General features: G+C 45.8%; 1 protein-coding gene and 1 long non-coding RNA gene across 2 annotated transcripts; one reads left to right on the top strand and one right to left on the bottom strand.

Annotated features, from left to right (window-relative positions):
- Positions 1-4,982: 4,982 nt before the first annotated feature.
- On the top strand, positions 4,983-8,223 carry LOC142771939 (uncharacterized). The gene is made up of 2 exons (XR_012886214.1): positions 4,983-6,172; positions 7,602-8,223. It is a non-coding gene; the product is annotated as an uncharacterized LOC142771939 (long non-coding RNA).
- On the bottom strand, positions 7,598-9,172 carry LOC142771938 (uncharacterized). The gene is made up of 4 exons (XM_075873943.1): positions 8,832-9,172; positions 8,673-8,772; positions 8,156-8,310; positions 7,598-7,718 (listed from the first exon to the last, which is right to left on the bottom strand). The coding sequence occupies exons 1-3, from the start codon at positions 9,026-9,028 to the stop codon at positions 8,209-8,211; spliced, it is 399 nt and encodes a 132-aa protein (XP_075730058.1). The 5' UTR covers positions 9,029-9,172; the 3' UTR covers positions 7,598-7,718; positions 8,156-8,208.
- Between the last annotated feature and the right edge of the window lie 10,278 nt (positions 9,173-19,450).

The raw sequence follows: 19,450 nt of genomic DNA, 5'->3' as shown, positions 1-19,450 counted from the left end.
CAAAAAGTATCGATGTTTTCTGGCTCTTAAAAGTAAAAGTAAAGGAGAGATGGTATACCATCAGACTTTTATACATAGAAAATTAGAAGCGGAATACGGCACCAAAAGTTATTAATGCACACTTCCTATTTGCGATAGGGGCATTTATAATTATTTATTATTTATTTTATTATAATATTATGGCTCTGAAAAGAAAGCCTTCTCAGTGTGCTTTTGAGTGCTCCCCACGTCTCAATGAAACTCGCTATAGGAGCCATGCCACTCATTTCACCGAGTGATCGACGCGAATAGTACATCGAATCTTTATGATGTGCGTTAAAGCATCGGTGGTATGCACAAAACCGCGACCCTCGAGGTGGTGATAGCGGAGCGATAGCATCGCCGGGCATCCAGGCCATATTAGTGGTTCGGCCATTCACAGTTTCATGAGCGCAGCACCGGTATACATTCTGTGTGCACTCACCGTCTTCATGGTCCATGTGTCGTGAGAGATGTGTCAAAGATATTCGCTGTGCAAGCTGTTTTTCTTAGCTGGCATAAAGCGGTGTCTTATGCTGATGTGTTAGTTGAAAGGTCTTTGAACGAGTTCATCTGCGTGTGCGGAGAGGCGGTACGTGCCATGATTGCTCGTCTGCCAGCTGCGACAACGGTAAACTGTGCCGTGTTTAGTTGTAACAACCACTCGAAAAAGAAGCTTGGGGGTCAGAATGTTGACTCGCTAGGTTGACTTTTTTTACAAAAGATGCTGAAAAGTCAGGGTCCGAAGAGGCTTCTGCCCCGGCATACCATTACAGTATTCACCCGTTTCGATGACACTAGCGCGACTGAAGCAACGTGATTAGAAATTGTCAGGAAGTCGGGTTATCTTTCTGACAACAGCGATCGTGCTGTACGGAAGAACTCTCACGCCGGCACTGAACAGCTGCGATCACTCGGCTTCACATGATCATGGCACGCAGTGGTTGTTAATAATAAAACAGCCACTGCCGCAATGGCTGTGATGCCTTTCGTACCAAGAGATTCCGTTACCGTGTTTACAGTGCTGACATAGCGCTCGCACGTCCCATAAACCGCGATTACGAGTGAATGAGGGAAGTATGTTTACCTTTCCAGCCACCTCTGTAATAGTGCTGTTTGGAAGAACCTTCACGCCCGGCTGCTGCACCCTCGTAGGACAGTTGTGGCCCTTGACGGATTTGCAAGCTTTTGGGTGCTCATGTCACACAACGCTTGACGCGTGAACAAGATAGTCTTTTAGGCCGGTGAAGTCGACACGTGGCAGTGGTTGAACGTCGCGTTGCAGTTCAGCGTTATGAACTTCGATTGGGTCTACGGCGCCGCACAGACGCCATTTCTTCATGTAGCACAATCACACAGGTTTATCTAGCCCACGTGTGCATGAACTTACGTCCATTGCTGTCCACAGGGGCACCGAAAAACGAGAGAAAATGCAATAGCTCTACAGTGTCACCACAGCCACCGTAAATACGACCGTCGGGAGTGCCAAAGTAACGGCATCCCGGAACAACGCTAGCGCACCTGGCGGGTGACGTCAAGTGAATACCCTTTACTCATCGGCCAACTTAGCCAGTGCGTAAATGAACAACAAATGAAACACCATATTTCGATAAAGAACAGATAAGGACCTAGTTTACCTCCTCCTTGCAGCGCATGCTCGTCACCTGCCTGAGGCAAAGCGTGTCATGCTTTGCTAGCGACAACGAAAGTGCTTAGGCCTAGTCAGGACAAGTTGCCACGTGAGCTTGCCAAGGCTTACTTCACCCTGAAAAAAAAAAGAGAATTTCTATCAGTGATACTTCGATACAATTGCATGATAATTCACGTAATATTCTCGTATGCACGTAGGCGACTTGCGTCGTATAAATATGCGCTTTCTTATAAAGAAAATACAGTCGCGAGTCTGCGCCCATCCTCATTCAATTTTTTGTCCGTGTTTTCTTTGCATAGCACCTCGTTTAATGATGTACTACGGACAACCCCACCAACCTGCAATATTGCGACTTTTCTTACTGGTTGTCCCTCTCTTCATCGTCGTCCTTGTTACTGTAGTAACTGATGTTTTGAAACCACAAGCGCGATAAGTAGACAGGGAAAGCAAAGACAGGGGCAAGCACTTGTCCGTGTCATAGCTGTACCTGTCTACGTATCGGGCTCAAATTTTAAACTATCATGATTCACAAACTCACCTAATCAACTGTTTTGCAGTAGTTTATTCCCTGAAGAAATGTCCCAACCGGTCTTGAAATATAGGATGTGTTCTTAAATAGAAAAATATTCTCGCGAATCCACCAAGTGAATGTTGACGAAAAAACTTGCTCCAGAGGTTAAATCCGGTAAACCACGAATCCTCTGTACATATTCTTAATCGTTATCATATAAAAACGTGACACAAGAGTTGTGGTGTCATTGTATATACACGGGATATATATATAATGTTTTTTTTTTTTGAAGAGCCACGCCACACGCCTTAGTGCCAGCCCACAAGCATGATACCGTCCGCTATCTTAGACTGTAAAACTCGATTGGACGCTGCCCATAACAACGCGCAGCCATCGTGGTCCTCGCCCGCTGCGTGGAGCCAGTATGGAGCCAGTAAGGCACAACAACGTGATAACCCCCCCCCCTCCCCAAACAAAAGGAGCAAGTTCCTGAAATCGGCCATGTATGTGCTGCTTCGCTGCAAATATTATCGAAAGACGACAGTTTTCCGCCGGCCGTACTACATGAGTCCTGATGTCATCCGTGTGAGATATGGTCGCCATCGGTGAATAATGCACTTCACTGCTCGCCCGAAGGTCCCTGCATCGAATCCTGGGAACCGTATTTTCGATGAAGGTGACAATGGTTGGGCTTAGTTTAAGGTGCACGGTAAAGAACACCATATTCCTGGAGCCCTACACTACGGCGTCTCTCATAATCATATGGCGATTTTAGGACGTAAATACCAACATTATTGTTATTATTATTATTATTATTATTATTATCATTATCATTATTATTATTATTATTATTATTATTATTATTATTATTATTATTATTATTATTATTATTATTATTATTATTATTATTATTATTATTATTATTATTATTATTATTATTATTATTATTTGGCAGTGGCATCCGCAAACATGAGTTTGTGCAGAGACTCAGGACCATTGCCAGGGGGCAGCCATAACATCCACAGAGGGCTTTTTCGTGCATTGCGTCGCATTTTCAACGCTGCCGTTCAACCAATAGTAAAACAACATACCACCCAATACTTAAGAATTGATCTTGCGACCCGGATATGCGCCATATTTGCTCTTTCAGCGACTGAGTTTGGAAGTGTGAACGTAGCCGCCGATTCAAGATGGCTGGAAGCTTAGCAAGAGCTTACCTTTTGGCCGGGTGGCTGAATCAGGTGACAGGTAGACAACCAGAAAGAAAAAAATAATCCTCCCTTTTTGAAGGAATTCGTGAGGAAATGCGAATGCATTGCCTAGCGTCCATAACGGCGTTTTGCACGTGAGAACAAAGCGTTCGGCGAATAATGCTTCTTTTTTTTTAGGGGCGAAGCTCCTTAAGCCATGGGTCGTGCGACCACGATGTATGTAGTAGTAGTAGTAGTAGTAGTAGTAGTAGTAGTAGTAGTAGTAGTAGTAGCAGTAGTAGTAGTAGTAGTAGTATAGTAGTAGTAGTAGTAGTAGTAGTAGTAGTAGTAGTAGTAGTAGTGCGTCATAGTAGTGCGTAGCCACCCGCACAGCCGGACCAGAGGGGCGGCACAAGCGCACTCATTTGAATCGAGGAGTAAACCTACGCACATTGATAATAAATAAAAAGATAATTGTTTCTGAATAAATAACCTACAGAGACGTGAATCGATGACTTAATCTGAATAAAATTCGCCTTGAATCTGATGCTTACAAAAAAAACTAGTAACAGAAGAACAAACCATTAGCCCTATTGGCCGCGAGGGCCTCCACTGGAGAGGCCAGCGCTGCGATCGTTTTGACGTCACAGATAGGATGCGTGCGCTTGCCTTGCTTGCATCGCCCCCCATGGCTGCAGCGGTTCTTAGTCGCGATTTTACGATGCAAAGTAAGCGTGAGAGTGCCATCAGTGGCGCAATTGTGTAAAAGTTCCAAATCCGGACAAAGGCGGTCTCTTCCATTGAGTCGCACGCGATTGGCCCATACAAACTGTGACGAATGCTGTGACGAATGCTGTGACGTTATGAGTGACGTGGCTGGGGTGTCACGTGACTCTTTTTTTTCGGTTTTCGGAGAAAGGCGAAGGAACGGTCGGAGAGACCGTCCGAAAGCAACCGGATGGATTGAAATGGCTGCAAGGTGGCCTGGATTGGATTGAAATGGGAAAAATGCGCGACTTTTCGGCACCAAGGCACTTAGACAACATGGCGTTTCCCACTGACACGGTACTTCGCCTTGCCTGTGCGGTAGCTTTAACCGAGCAGAGGCGACGACGCGAGGTAAAAGATGCATTTGAAGAGTTCAGCGAAGAAGAGTTCCGGCAATGTTTTCGTCTGTTCAAACGAACAGTGCGTAGCTTGTGCGACGAACTTGACCCTATCATCGGGTGCCAGTGGCCTTTCCACAGAAAGAAAGGTGTTGTGCGCGTTGCGATTTTTCACCACCGGTAGCTTCCAGAAGAGCATTGGTCGCGAGGAACACATCGGCATGTCTCAGCCGGCGGTGAGCAACACCATCCACGAGGTGACGGAGGCGATCATTACCGTGGCTGCTAGAAAAAGGGTGGCGGTCTTCCTACTGACAACAGCTGCTAAGGATGAGGCAAAGGTGGAGTTTGTGCTACGCGGTTGCATCCCAGGGGTGCTGGCGTGTGCCGATGGCACGTTGGTCACCATTCGCAAGCCAGAGGGATTCTGACTGGCCGACACGGCGAGCTTCATGTCCAGAAGGGGCTATTATGTCCTGAACCTCATGATCGTAAGTACCGTTAGGATCGTTTATTACTCGCCCTTCGGAGCAATTGTTCAGTTGTGACGCCAAAGCTGGAAAAAGTAATAATGCAACGAATGAAAAAGAACCTGCAGGGAATTGGGTGCGAGCTAGATGGTGGCTCGCAAGGCCTCGGTAATAATAAGTGGCAAGTGTTTTGTGCGTGAGCCAGTTGCTGTTTTTGCACTGGCATGCATACGCAATTGAATTTTGCATTTTAGAGGTAATCGGTAATATGGGCAGCAGACGTAGCAGAAGTATATACACGACAGGGAAGTATTTCCAACACGAAAGTGCTTACAATCACAATTGCACGAGCTGGCTTTGGTATTTACGAGTGTTCTTTCCCAAGAGCAACGCGTAGCTTTTCACTTATCGATCATTCAGTGGAAGTCGTAGCCATGTGTACAGCAGAGATGGGGTCGTTGCCCCCACCCTCCCCCCTCCTCAGTGTGCTACACCCTGTGTTTCCTTCTAAGTGAAGCTCCTTGTACCAATGACTGTACTAGTACGCATTGTTTCCTGCATATGGGTAGAAAAAAGGGATTTATTCTGAGTATAAATGCAGTACTATTTTATATCGCTCCTCATCGCAGATGTGCAAAGCATGGCTGCGCATAATTGTCATAGACCCATGATTCCCGGATTCGTGCCACGACTCTTGGGTGTGGGAACACAACCCACTGCGTGCACGCCTAGCTGCACATCTGCAGCCTGGCGAATATCTGCTTGGTAAGTATTAATGTGTACTATCTGGGCAGAGCACTCAGCTTTTATGCTTACATTGCAGGAGACCCAGGCTATCCCCTCAAGCCATGGCTCCTAATTCCAGTCCTTGGCAGTCAACCGTGCAACACTTCAAAAGGCCGATACAACAAGGAGCACGCATCCATGCACAATGTTGTGTAAAGGTGTATCGCCGTGTTGAAAAGCAAGTTCCGCTGCTTGCACCACTTTCGAACGATGCTCTACAACCCCGATCGGGCAGCTCAAATCATCTATGCTTGCTTTGCTCTCCACAACATTGCGTTGCATGCAGGCGACTGGACCTTGGACGAGTATGTCGTGGACATGCCACCAGCTGAGGATGACGATGGAGAGCCAAGGGGGAGCCATATGCTCGCACCACGCAACGTGCTGCTCAGAGACGGCAGCAGCGCTGTCTTGGACCTTTTTTGAAGTACACAGGAACGGTGAGTTTTCATGTTTTCATATCCCACACATAATTTATTTACACTCATTCTAGTGCATCTAGACATGAAAGGGCTGTGTTTGCCACATTTGAACACACAAAGTACTTACCTGTGCTTCAATATGAAGCAAAGTGGCGATGTCAAAATGCTGCATTTTCTTTAAATGGCACATGAAATATGCAACAGAAACACCCTTTTCTATATTAGCGATCACAGTCACAACAGACTAGATTGGAGCAAGCATATATGAGCGGCACTCTGTGCTGAATGTTGCTATCACAAAATTGTGCGAACAATGCAGCAACGTCTCAAAATTCTTTTCACCAGAACGCATAAAAATCGAGATTCCATTAGTAACATGTTGTATGAACACATAATACATAAGTCCATATCTTCTCATAGTGACTGACTACAAGCATTCAATTGTGCATGCCAGGCTTGACGAGCAATTGTGCTCGTCAAGTTGTGCTGTTTTTTGCTCATTGTCTTAAACATTGTGTGAATGTTAAAATAACATTTAATTTGAATTCACGACTGCAGTCATGCTGCAATGCTAAAAAATACGCAAATCAAGACGGCAAACAACAGGCGAGTTGTTTTGATAACATACAGCATGAATAATTCGCTCAGCCATCTCGCGGCTCCCAAACCATACCACGTTCGAAATTTATTCCCGCAAAGAGTCGTTTACAATGAAAACTGGATAAAATCAATCGCTGGCATGTTGCTGTGATGACCATTTTCCTTTGTGAAACTGTGCGATATGACCACTTACTAGCTTAGCACTCCCAAACAAGATTCAGAATGTAGTTGTTGCATCTTAGCCTCATTGTGCTGAAATGAAAATATCACAGTGAACTGCAAAACAGTGTGATGCAAAAAGATATCACAATACTACACTATGTGGTAATGCTGAATAAAAATCACAGTGAGCTATAAAACACAGTGGGACAATACAAATATCACAGAAAAATTAACAGAAAATGTCAACTATACACTCGTGGTCTCCGTGTGAATGACTAGACACCTTTGAAATGTGGGTAAAAAACACTGCCACTAAAACAGCTTGAACATACATTGAGAAATGCATATATCGAACATAAAAAATGCTGCACTCCTTGTACAAAGTAAATGCTAACCTAAATCTAGTAATATGTACTAAATTCAAACAAAAAACGAATAAAATAGAACATGAACAGCAACACGTAAACATATCAAAAACACTAAACCAATTATGAATGATAAAAAGTTGAAAACATGGCGAAAAACAAACTAAACTATGTATATGTCTCCCGAAGCGTATAAAATTCAACATGAACAGCAGCGCCTAAACACATTAAAACCGACAAATCATTAATGAATGATGACAAGAAAAAACATTGAACACATGACGAAAAATTAAACTAAACTACGTATCCCTTTTTCGCAGAAAGCCCTCAGCCATGGCCAGTGCCCTCCTGCACCGCTGCCGCCTTCTCCTGTGCCGCTGCCACACGCCGTGCTGCAGAAGCGATGCGGGTGGTTGATTTTTCATCTCCCACAGCACCTGCGATGAATCGTCATGGTGTAAATGTTTAAGTGAGCTGCCGGTAAACCCTTAACCATCTCGTGGTTGGAAGCTGCTCCTGCTGCCAAGAATTGCAACGGGCACAACAATTTCCCCTCAGTTGAAGATCAACTGGCCTGATGGCATCCTTTGAAATTGGGAAGCTTTGTGTACAAGCTATGCCCTCCTCGTGCGGACCTACAAACATTTGTTGAAACTGCTCTTTATTAATGTCCTCAAATGCATCTCTCACCATGAAAGAGCCCCAGGGCTAACCAACCTTTTGCCCGGCAGTTTATCATTGCAGATACCCGATACCATACCCTCAATACAATGCATGGTTCTTGTTTACAGCCCAAGTTGGTTTCAGTCATCATAATAGAACATAGAGAATGCTTATGCCCCTTATGTAAAATGTAAACAAAGGGTCTACTCACCTTGAGCACCTTGTCGCCCTGCTCAAGGTTCCAGTCCTGCACTCAATAAAGCACTAAGTTCTCAGATGCTTGCGTGTTACTGTGTCACTGCCATCTTCAGCCGCTTCAGTGGCCTCCACATCCATTTCCACTGCAGCAGTGGGAACATTCGCCTGCTGGAAAGTGTAGTAAGCATGATCTTTCAGAAAGTGGGTATTCGTTACTCTGGCTATTTTGCAACCTTAAGTACTAAACATCTGCGGAAATGTTCTGCAGCTATTCAGTGGTCATTGATGTCATGTATTACCATTTTAGTGCATGCACTTGCCCGCAGTCATTGCGTGTTTTATGATAAATTAATACCCCTTGTACTGCAAGGGCTGCAGACAGATTTTAGTTAAACCTACCCACTTTTGATTACTTTCTCGTGCGCTTTATTCTCGTTTAACAAGGTTCCGCTAAAGGCACCCCTTCAGATATCAAACTCTGTCATGGTACCGCTCAGGAACCCGTGATACTGCGGCGGCAGAGTGCTTACCTGTTGATAGGTGAGACCAAAAACGCCACTGAAGCGTGTCATCCCAGTCAACTGTAGAACCCGGCCGCGGAAGCCAGGCAGCCAACCCCCTCCAGTGCCCCTGAAAATATACACTAATGTCACAGAACAAATTGCCAGTGCCATTCGACGGTCACTCACGTTTGTGCGTCTCTGATGGCGGCGGTGTCACGGCGGGCCTCGTGCACCGGCCTGCGCCACCAAGCCTGCCATTCCTGCGCAGGCACTTCATGGTTCAGCGCGTCGCTGAGCTCTTGCCACAGCCGCCACCGGTCGGTGATGGTGACGCCGTGCCGCAGCTCGATGGCATTCGCCACGAGCTGGGGATGTTCGTCCATAAAGGCGAGCACCAGCGCGCGCTGAGCCTCGGATAACGCCGATGAGCCGCTGCTGCTGTTGACTACTGGTACAGTTGACCTCCGCCACGATTGCGCTCGACTGAGCCAACAACTTCGAAAGTTGCGCCGTTTAGGTTTGTATAGTGGGGGAATTATGAAAACAGTAACTGCTTGAAACGGGGTTGTACTTAGCGCCACCACGTACCGTCCCGCTAAATTTAGCGTTATTTCAGAACAATAACGAAAAAAATACGTTTATATTGTGCCGTATTTCTTGATAAACGTTTGAAAACTTGTGCCAACACAATTTAATAATGATCAATAGTAGTTAAACATTTTTCAACACGTTACAAACACTTTTTACTTTGCTATACGGTCCCCAAGTCCACGTCAAAATGATGACGCGAAGCTTCATTTCGCTCATTGGCTGTTCACTTCCCTTCGTCCTCGCGACCGCTGCGGACCGCCCATTTTTTGACGTCACCGACAGACCGCCTCCGTCCGGATTCGGAATTTGTATATAATTGCACCACAGAGGCACCGATTCGTAGTTTGATTGTCCGTATTATCAGGTCTTACCGCTTCTAAAGCACTGAGCTTGAAAAGAAAGACAAGAACGCACAGTGCCCACAGCAAAAGTGCAGGAAACGCGATATCCTAGAAGACAACACAACCCGGTATCTTATGAGCGACGTCATGACATAGGTGGCGCCACCGTTTGTCCTCGAGGTCAATCTGTTTGCGAAATTGAAAATACTGGTGCAAAAAAAAGTCTTGCTCGGTCTGGGCGTAACCTCCTTGGTTTTAGCCTGGTTCAGCGAGTGTTGGGCCGCAGTTCCATGAACTAGAGGCGGCGAAACGTGCGAACTAGAAAGGAAGCACAGGCCGTAAGAATGTGCGCGCGTGACGCTCTATTAGTCCGGCTGAGCCAGATTTTGTTTATTTCTTGGAATGTCTACTGGATGGCGGTACTTCTATATGATTATTATATGATGGAAAGATGCGAGGTGGCGGTACTTGAAATGTTCACTAGATGAACGGACGCACAGATTTAGAAACAGACACATGCACGGACGGATGGACGCACGAACGGATGAGTGGACAGATGGACGGACGACAGCGCAGATGGACTGACGGATGTTTTGCCGCATCCATGATCATGCACTCCATTGATAAGGACAAACGGACTGGAAATACTTTATTGAAAGAAAAATATAAAAAGAAAAACCCTGTATAGTTACCGGCCCGGGCTCAGGCCACCGCGACGTTTTGTGCGGTGAGGCGTAGCCTTTCCAGTGCTGTCCGTGCCCGCTGGATTGCCCACAGTTGGTCGTGCAGATCTGTGCTAGTCAGCGCACTTAGCCAACGCTCTTCGAGAAGGCCCGGTTTTATATTGTCTTCTCGGTATATGACTGTGACCTGTGGGCATTGCCATAGAATTTGTGCCATATCTGCGCGTTCGTGCTTAAAGAGGGTACAGCTTGTTCGTGGGTATTGTCTGCAATTTACTCGGTTCAGGTGTACTGGATTTGAAAAGGTTCTGGTTTGCAATTTTCGCCAATCTGTTTCTTGAGACATGACCAGCTGCTTGTGTGGTGGCGGATAATATGCTGTGATTTGTTTCTCTTACACCGCGCAGCTTATAGTTCCTTTCGCCACACGGGGCGTTTTTTTTTTTTTGTCGCCAGAAACGCGGCTTGCTTTTGTAGCTCTTGTAGCTAGTGTGCATGGTTAAAAAAAACGCTACACAAATGCCGGAAGAACAAACGCTACAAACGCATTTCAAACGCCCTGCATTGAAACGAAGGCAAGTTACATTCAAGTCTAGAAGATTAGGGCTCCGCTGCTGGGGGCGAGGATAGGCGCGCGCGTCCACAGCTGTTGCTAACAGCTTCCGACGCTGAAGCGTAACTTGGTGGAAGCTTCGTCAGTAGGGACACACGCGCGCGCAGCTATTGCTATAAGAAAGGGCGGTGGACAGATCCCGACGTACGCCTGACATAGTCCGACTAAGGAATGCATTCGTATTTAAAACAGGCAGACCATAATTAGACAGACCATAAATTTAGGAATATCGTCTTTGAAACTGTACACTAAACGTGGCTGAGGAGTACGTTTATTCGTAAAGCAGCCTTCGTTATGCCGTGCAAGATCACTCCTTCTCAATTTCCTCGTGAGGATCTGTGAAGCTTACAGGAGCTCGTGGCACAGGGTGAGGTTCGAGCGTTCTTTGAAATTTTAAATATGTTCTAGTCTATATAATTTTTAGCAGATGATATCTTTGTCTCTTCATCTATCTATCCCACAAGTTTTCTCGCTTTCAAAATTTATTGTCGGTACTACTTTTATGGAATACTGAACATTTTTTTTGTTGCCAAAATCTTCAACCAATTTGAAAATTTCGGGGCCTTTATAAACTGATAGACGCAATTTTTGTTCCAGGTGAAATATATAGCAAAATAATGAGTTGACGTTTTACACACAGTTTTGCACCTAGCGGCTGCGTCGTAAACTAGAGAAGGGGACATTTAATGACGCCCCACACACCCATAGCGCGCAAGCCAAAAATAGACAGGTATAATACAGTTATATTTAATTGGGCTTAGCTGGATAGCAGGTTTGCCGTGATTTCGCCATCGAAGTGCGCAGGTGCCGTAACGTATGCGTCACCCGTACCGCTCATCATACACACGGTATTTTTCAGATTTAATTTGAGCGCATTAGCATGATGTACGTTGTGTAGGCAAAAAATGGCGGCGCTTGCGGACGCCCGCTTTGAAGAGATGTAGGCGTAGTTGTTGACAGATCCACTTCCTTCAGTATAAACGGCTGTTTAATGTGTCTTCGCTTACCTTCAGTTAGCTTCGGTGAGTGAGTATTACGGGTAAGTCAGCTTTGAGATAACTTCTCATTCCGAATGTCTCTAGGCTTAACCAGAAGACCGATGTAAGCATATCAGCAACACAAATTCTTTCGCGTTTCGTGCGTGGTTGATGCCTATTTATTTTTTCTATTACTGAAAAAAAGCTAAAATTGCTTCGCGTGGTGGCACAGGCAAGCATTCACGTTTTCTTTTCCTTTTAACTGTTCTTTAACCTATTCACCATCCCACAGGTGCACCACCATCCCAGCTATCAGGGCACGCAAACGCTATCTCATTAAACTATGAGATGCTGTCTGCAACGAACGTTTGTGGCATGGTAACGCTATTCCATCAACTCAAATATCACACTTACGGTGAACTATTACTGTCTAACGCCAGCTGTGGCTGGCGTCCCTCGACCCGCTCAGCTCTCGTTACGGCTCTTTAAATCACTATGAACACCACAGGTAGCGTGCAATGATTCCGGCTGGGGAATCGCGCCAAGATACATGTAAACTGGTAGCGTAACTTCCTTAGAAGCCAGTGGATTCAGTAGTCGGCGGCTCGCTTCCATCGTCGCCATCTACGTGAGGAGGGGACAACTAACAGCAAAGAAAAAAAAGTAAAATATGACGTCCAGACCACAAGTGGTAGCGACATTGCGCATTTTTCCTACATGGCACGAAATTGTCATTTTTCTCAATTGTTGGCCTGCTACGTGCTTTTATTATTGCGGGATTATATTGCTCTTATTGTGTCTCACTAATTGCATGCGAGAGAGAAAAAAAACAAAAATAACAAAGATCGAGGAAGCAAAGTTTATTTGTTAGCCACATGACGTACTTGCAGTATGCACAAGAAACTTCGCAGAGGCAATTGTGAGATAACTGTTCACGAGCACAATAGCATAATAGTTCGAAAAGTCGCGTTGCCGTATCGTTCAAAACTACTGCAGTGAGACAGCAGTTTTGAAAATATAGCTTTGGCAGCCGTAGAGTACAGCGTCTTGTTGCTTAGCCTGTCGCATTTACAGTCACCAAAGGCGAGTACGCGCCAGCCGTGCTCCAGCGAAAGCAGTCGGCCGTCACAGAAGCGGCCATCTACACATTTTGTGAGCTAGTTGATCTATAAAATACACATAAAAAATAAGTAAACTTCTGTACGTACGCACAAAACCACCACGGAAAAGTGAGCGATGCCTCGTAGACCTGGTAATGCTCTGAACCAAAGAGTACACCTTCACAAGCACCGATATCATATTTCCTCGATACGCCCTAAAATCCGTTAACCCCTGTTGCCAGACTGCCTGGATGTGCCCGCTGCTTATGAAACTTGACAAAAAAAGGCGCTCAACAATATACCAAGGACCAAAGATTTCTTGATGTAAGTTACAACTTTATAGCAACAAATGAAATTATGCTGATTGAAAATTATTATTTTTTGTTTTTGCTCTCTGCCCCCCTCCCTTCCCCTTTAGTTGCGCTTCAATTGTCACGTGGTGATTGATGTCTGCCGCAATGAATTTGAGACCACTGTACGTTCTGACTTTCGCGACCTATTTAGATTGACCTTGTAAGCGCTGTTGTCGAAGGAGGAGAGTGCAACAAAAGGATGGTTGGGGGAAAAGAAGAAGATTACAGGAACATGTGAAACCTGCATGTGCTTCAGTGATTGTGACGTCATGGGCCACGTGCAAACACCACACGCTGCCAATTTATAAAAACACAGCCAACTGTTCACATATACGGAAAATCAACTGAGCTCGTTGAAACAGTCGCATCTACAGAGTAGAATGGTTTTTCTGGGCAGGTAGTCTGCGCATGCTCAACGACCTTTAGGAAGCACGCGCAATGATTTTCGCCGGTGTAAACACGACTACATGTGTGGACATTGCAGCACCTAGTGCCATAAACATGCAAATGTTTCCCCCAATAGAAGCACGAAGTAAGGCCACCGAAACAGCCTACCAGCATGCGGCGGATAATTTCGGCGTCAGGGGCTACCAATTTTGACTTCGGCGAACTCTCCTTGACGTGCCGTTCAGACTAGGAAAAGCGCCGTTATGACGTTTTCGTCAGCTTTCCAATATTTGTTCACAATGCGTTGAAAAGAATACTGAGCAAAGCTTCTCCCGCCATGACTTCTCGACAAAGTGAAAGATCGGGTACCGCTTTCGCTGGACAAAGGCTTCGTTTCAGGCCTAGCTATAGAAGAGAATGAAGAGAGCAGACGGCCGCGCCGTGTACTATAGCGGGGATGACTAAAGTTCGTAGATATATTTTCCTTATGCTTCTTAAGTATCCACAATCATTCAAGCACCATTGACTAATCTCATTGGCTAGCACTCGTTTTCGGCAGCCGCGTTCTTCTTAACGATTGGTCAGCACCCAGTGAAACTAGATCGCTCACTAACGTGAGTGCACTGACCGGAGGAGAAATGCCCGTCACGTCTGCTGAAATATGAGTGGCTAATGTGCTTAGACATACGTGGCTTTGTATGTCTTTCAAGTTAGAAAGAAAACATTTGCACATGCCAGTCACCCCTCAAAGACAGCCGGAGAAAAGGCAGTAGCTGGTACCTAGGTAAAAGGGAGAAATCTAGAGGCTTTAGGGTGACGTTTGACCAAGTTCTACGGTTCCGAAAAAAAATGTCCCCGGAAATTTAGTGCCCTGCATGAATGTGCACGGAAAAATATCCCCATTCACGTTGTGAAAAAACAAAAAAACGTCATCTTAAAAAAGCTCTGCAGCAGTTTTTGAGCATGGTAAGAAAACGCTGACTTTCGGTTGTAGAAGCTCCCGACAACCCGCGAGCCAAATATTATAGCACAGATCGCTGCGTGGAATTCACAATAAATTATCAAAGTCAGCTAAATATTGCTTTGTCTTTTCTCGTCAAATGATGGAATATGCCCAAAAATCACGAATTAATTACCCATTTAGCAGCCATTGGCTGATTTGAACATGGCGCGCTCGCTCGTTACAGAGATCACCACGGGAGGCCGTGACTTGTCCACTCGTGCGCACTTGATCACTCCGACACAGCGGCGCATTTCAAAAAAAAAGAAAAAAAGCGCTCAAGGCCACGAGGCGCGTGTGACGTTTTTCTGTGGCCCTCCCCGCTTAGCTTCCAGCGCTTTCGTCGGGACGAGAGAAGAGAGAATGCAGTTGCAGCATGCGACAAACCACTGTAACTCTACTCGCACTGGACGGATTCTTAAATTTTTTTCCGGTGTAGAATTCGTGAGGCAATAAACTTTTCCAGTGATTTCATTCCGTTGTTACTTCTTGAAAGAGCCTTTCGAGGTCCCTTTAACACCGTGCACTGTCGAACGTTGCACCTTCCAGTCACCAATTCTTTATATCTGATTAAAAAAAAAACATGTCAGCAAAGAAAGCGGTTTACGGAATGATTCTAGACGAAGCGCCATAATGAAATACCAACTTTCCCTACCAATCTGTACAAGTGTAATTTTATATACAATATCACATACAATGCGCATGTCAAATACATGTCATCCAGCTATGCACATGCCTGAAAAAGACACAAAGGGGGTCAGCGCCCATACGTTCCATCTGAAGGCAGCTGCTTGGTCACTCCAGCACTCTGCAGTCAGGTGGACGCTTTCGGGAGCTCAGTCGATGCTTGCCGTGTGGTTCAGTGACCGGTATTTGTTTGCGCAATGGAGATAATGCATTAAATCGAGTAAAGGAGGCAAGAATCTGTGCCTGGGTGGTCATGCAAAGACAAAAACGTACTGCCTTGGGTATCTGCTGGCGTTGTGCTAAACGTAATGAATACAAAGCCCTTTTGAGTACGGAGATGTTCTCAAGCCACGGACTACCACTTAAACATTCACCCCAACCATCCTGCAGGTAATTCTGCAATTATTATGGCAAAAGTGGGGCAGAAAATGAAAGAGACTGCACTTTTCTCGAGAGAACAAATCCGCTACTATTGTCACAGTTGCCGTCAGAAACTCCAACAGCCAAAAAAAAAGAGAAATTCCACATAGGCAGCGAGCACAGCCTCAAGCGCTGCACTAGCCAGAAGCGGAGCAAGATCACCCACGGAGTCCGGTCAGCCTCGGGGACCTTGTTAATTCTGCACCTCAAACTATCGCTGTGGGCGACCGTCCAGAGCGCTTCCTGTGGTGCGGTACTGGCCCCGAATCACTAAAGAAGACTACTTGTATTCGCCAGCGTAACGTGAATAAAGTTATTATCAGAGAGCAGCAGCTGGTTTATGGACAGAAACTTCTACCTCGCTGAGGGCTGTTGGACGCACGATTTTATTTTAACTTCCTTTGTTTTCCAGCGCACTTTGAAAGTTCGCGAAGTGTCGAATGAAGACAGCATGTTTATTCCTCTCGCAGTTAATTTTCACCTGGCGATCTTTGCATCTAGACAGCCATGCCACAGGGTCCGGTTTTTTCGGGGACGCTCTTTTCTACACCTGTTTTAAATTACGGTAATCCGACAGTTCACCCTTTTCATTTGCGGCGTTTTGAATGCCACCTGGGCACCGCAGTATACTCATTATAAGGTTCTCAGAACGCGTGTTTCTGTTTCGAGCAACAGTCTAAAATACTTTAATTGTGTGTCAGTACCCCTTGAAATCATGTCCAGAGGACAGTAAAATTCCGCTGAGAAATTTTCAATCTAGCAAGCACGTGTAATGATTGTAGTGTACCATAACATATTATTATGCCGGGTTTTACGTCACAAAATCATCATATGACTTTATGAGAAATGCGGTGGCGCAAATCTCCGGAAATTCGGATCATCTTGTGTTCTTCGACGTACACTGACATCGCACAGTATACGGGCCTTTATCATTTCACCTCCATCAAAATTTGACTGAAACGACCAAAATCGAATTGACCGAGGCGCACGAGCGTGGGTGTTCTGTGTGCAGTTTGTGTTTCCTAAGGTGCGAGCACCTGCTCTGTGGCTCAGATCTGCTGACAGGTTATCACGGAACGCTAGACTGTGCATATTGCTCTGGAAGAAACGGGACGTCTTTTTGTCGAGAAACCTGTTTTGTGCACTGCAAGGCAAACAAAAGGCTCCCCCCCCCCAACCGTACCAAGGCTGCGTGTTGGCAGAGCCCGCACAATAGGCGCTTGTATCTGTATTGACCGGGCTACACTACCATGTGCGGACGCTGCATGGAATGTGGAGATGTGCGCCCTGCTGCACCTTTGGGCCTGAGCATACATCAGGCCTTGGGTTTTAGGGAGAACTACGAAATAAAAAAACACGCCTGGGAAAAAAATAAGGAATGATAACAGTATCCGTGGCAAAAAAAAATTTTAGACAGAAATGACAAAGATAGTGCGAAAAATAAGCGCAGAACGCCTTGAGTGCCAATAAACTAACCCTGATCTTACATTTTTTAAATATATAGCAAGAGTTTTTTATTTCATGAGAACAGGGCATTAGGCCGACTAAAAAAAAGAACAGAAGTTTTTTTTTTTCTCTCCAGCACGTCATCGAGCCATTATGAAGGAACGTTTACTGGTGATGGCATCGATAGATCCTTTGCCAATAATAAACCTCAAAAGTGGTGCACACTACAACTGCTGAAGAGAAACTGCTTCCTTTCTGTACCCTTCCGTGCAAAACCACGAGGGAAGCAGCTGTGCAGTGCTGTCTATGGGGTCCGGGAAAGGGGAGGGGGGGGGGGGACGAGCGCAGGAAATCTTCAGTAGATTTTCCCCTTTGAATTACCACGATGCCTTTCAGACACGTTTAACGGCCGGCCACCCATGAAGACGACCAAGGGAGCATTCCTTTATCGCATTACACTCTACAGCATTCTGACACGCGCCCGCTTATCTATTGTAACCGGTGTAGGAAGCCTGTTTCGTCATGGAGATCAATTCGTTGCGGTTAGCACCTCGTGCCTTGGATAGCCACTGCAGATTCACCTTTCATAGTTCACCTCGCTCTGCAGAGAAAAGAACCTTTCTCTCTTTAGCGTTATGCCCCACTCATCGAAGAAGGGAGAAAGACACCAGATATACCGCAGTGTCCCGAAGTCCTAGGTCAGTTAATCTTGTGCGTGAACTCACATTCGTCGTTAGCAATGGCGTCGGAGGTGTCAGTCCCGAACGAACCTGCGAATACGCGACGTAGTATTTGACAGAGGTTTTCTCCGCCGGTGTGTCACCGCTTCCCGAACATGAACCGTGGTCCAAGACGAGACTTCGACTGGGACTATATGGATCAGCTCTTCCCTCCCCGTCTGAGGTGAGGTTTTTCATTTATTGCAATCGCCCATGCTCTGTCAGTTCACGAACTGTAACAGGTTTTCAAAGCAATAACGTCAGCCGGCGGTTAATTATCGATCTTAGTGGCAACGCATTTGAACTATTCTAAGGTAAATGGTGCTTTCAAGCATATATGCTGGCTTTTCTTTGCCTTTGATTTTAGATTTCTTGCTCAAAGAGGTAATGAAGATGTTATTTTCTCGATGGCCACTTCTATCGGCACTGTTATTGCCACGCTGCTCACTCAGACACTGCCACGTACGTTAACTCTTGCTACGAGTTTTTTTTTATTTTTTTGTAACGATGGCGCGAGCCATGAGGGCTGGCCTCTTCAGGTCGGCACACCCAGAAACAAGGTGCCGAAATTAACTATAACGTTTGATGTTTAACTTGTGAAAACCACGATATAATTACGACAGACACGTTGGCTGGACTCTATCAATTTGCACATTCTGGCGTTCTTTAATGTGCACTGTAATCGCAATGGCTTCTGAATATTCTCCTCCATTAAAATGCGACCGCCGTGGCGGCGATCGAACCCGCGACCTTCAAGTAGAGGCCAAGCACCATTATCACTGCTCCATAATGGCTGACGAGTAACTGCGCCGCACAATGGTTCACGGCGTGAGTCCCTCGACTCGCATCTTCGTGAAATGTCGGCCTAACGCAGTCCTTGCGCAAGGTCCGTGTATCAAAACTCGATGCTGTATCTTATCGTTCTGTAGCGTTTCGTCTCTTGCTTTTGAACGCACCTGTTGTATAGTGTTTACCACTGAAAAAAAAAACTGGACAATTTCTCTGGTTTTACATGACAAAAATGGGATTACATCGTGCGGCCCGCTGTACGGTGGATTCGGATTCAAGCCGGCAACGGCCTCACTCTGGTGGCACGAACAGACATTTTTTGATACCTTTACAACTGATGGGTCAGCTGTTGTCCTGTTCTGCATAGTTAACTTATATTGGCCTCGAGGACATGCCGTGGCGCTTCCTACGTGATGACGTCTCTCATAGAATACCGGGTTGACTTTGTGCGCTAGAACTGTGCATTTCCTGCGCTTTTGCTGTGGGCACCATGCGTGCTTCTCTGTGTTTTGAAGCTCAGTGCCTCAAACAACGTTAAGACCTGATATTACGGGCGAGCAAATTATGAATCAGTGCTCCCGGTGCCTCTCCCTTGTCTAACTTGTATCGTAAAATTGCGACTAAGAACCACTGCAACCATGGGGGATGGTCTAAGTGGTGTCGCCAAAGCAAAGCTGCATGCCGTATTCCACAACTACG

The sequence above is a fragment of the Rhipicephalus microplus genome, chromosome 9 (assembly GCF_043290135.1).
Source record: "Rhipicephalus microplus isolate Deutch F79 chromosome 9, USDA_Rmic, whole genome shotgun sequence".
NCBI lineage: Eukaryota > Metazoa > Arthropoda > Arachnida > Ixodida > Ixodidae > Rhipicephalus > Rhipicephalus microplus.
The sequence above is the reverse complement of the archived record's forward strand: the minus strand, read 5'-3'. Positions and strand labels throughout refer to the sequence as shown.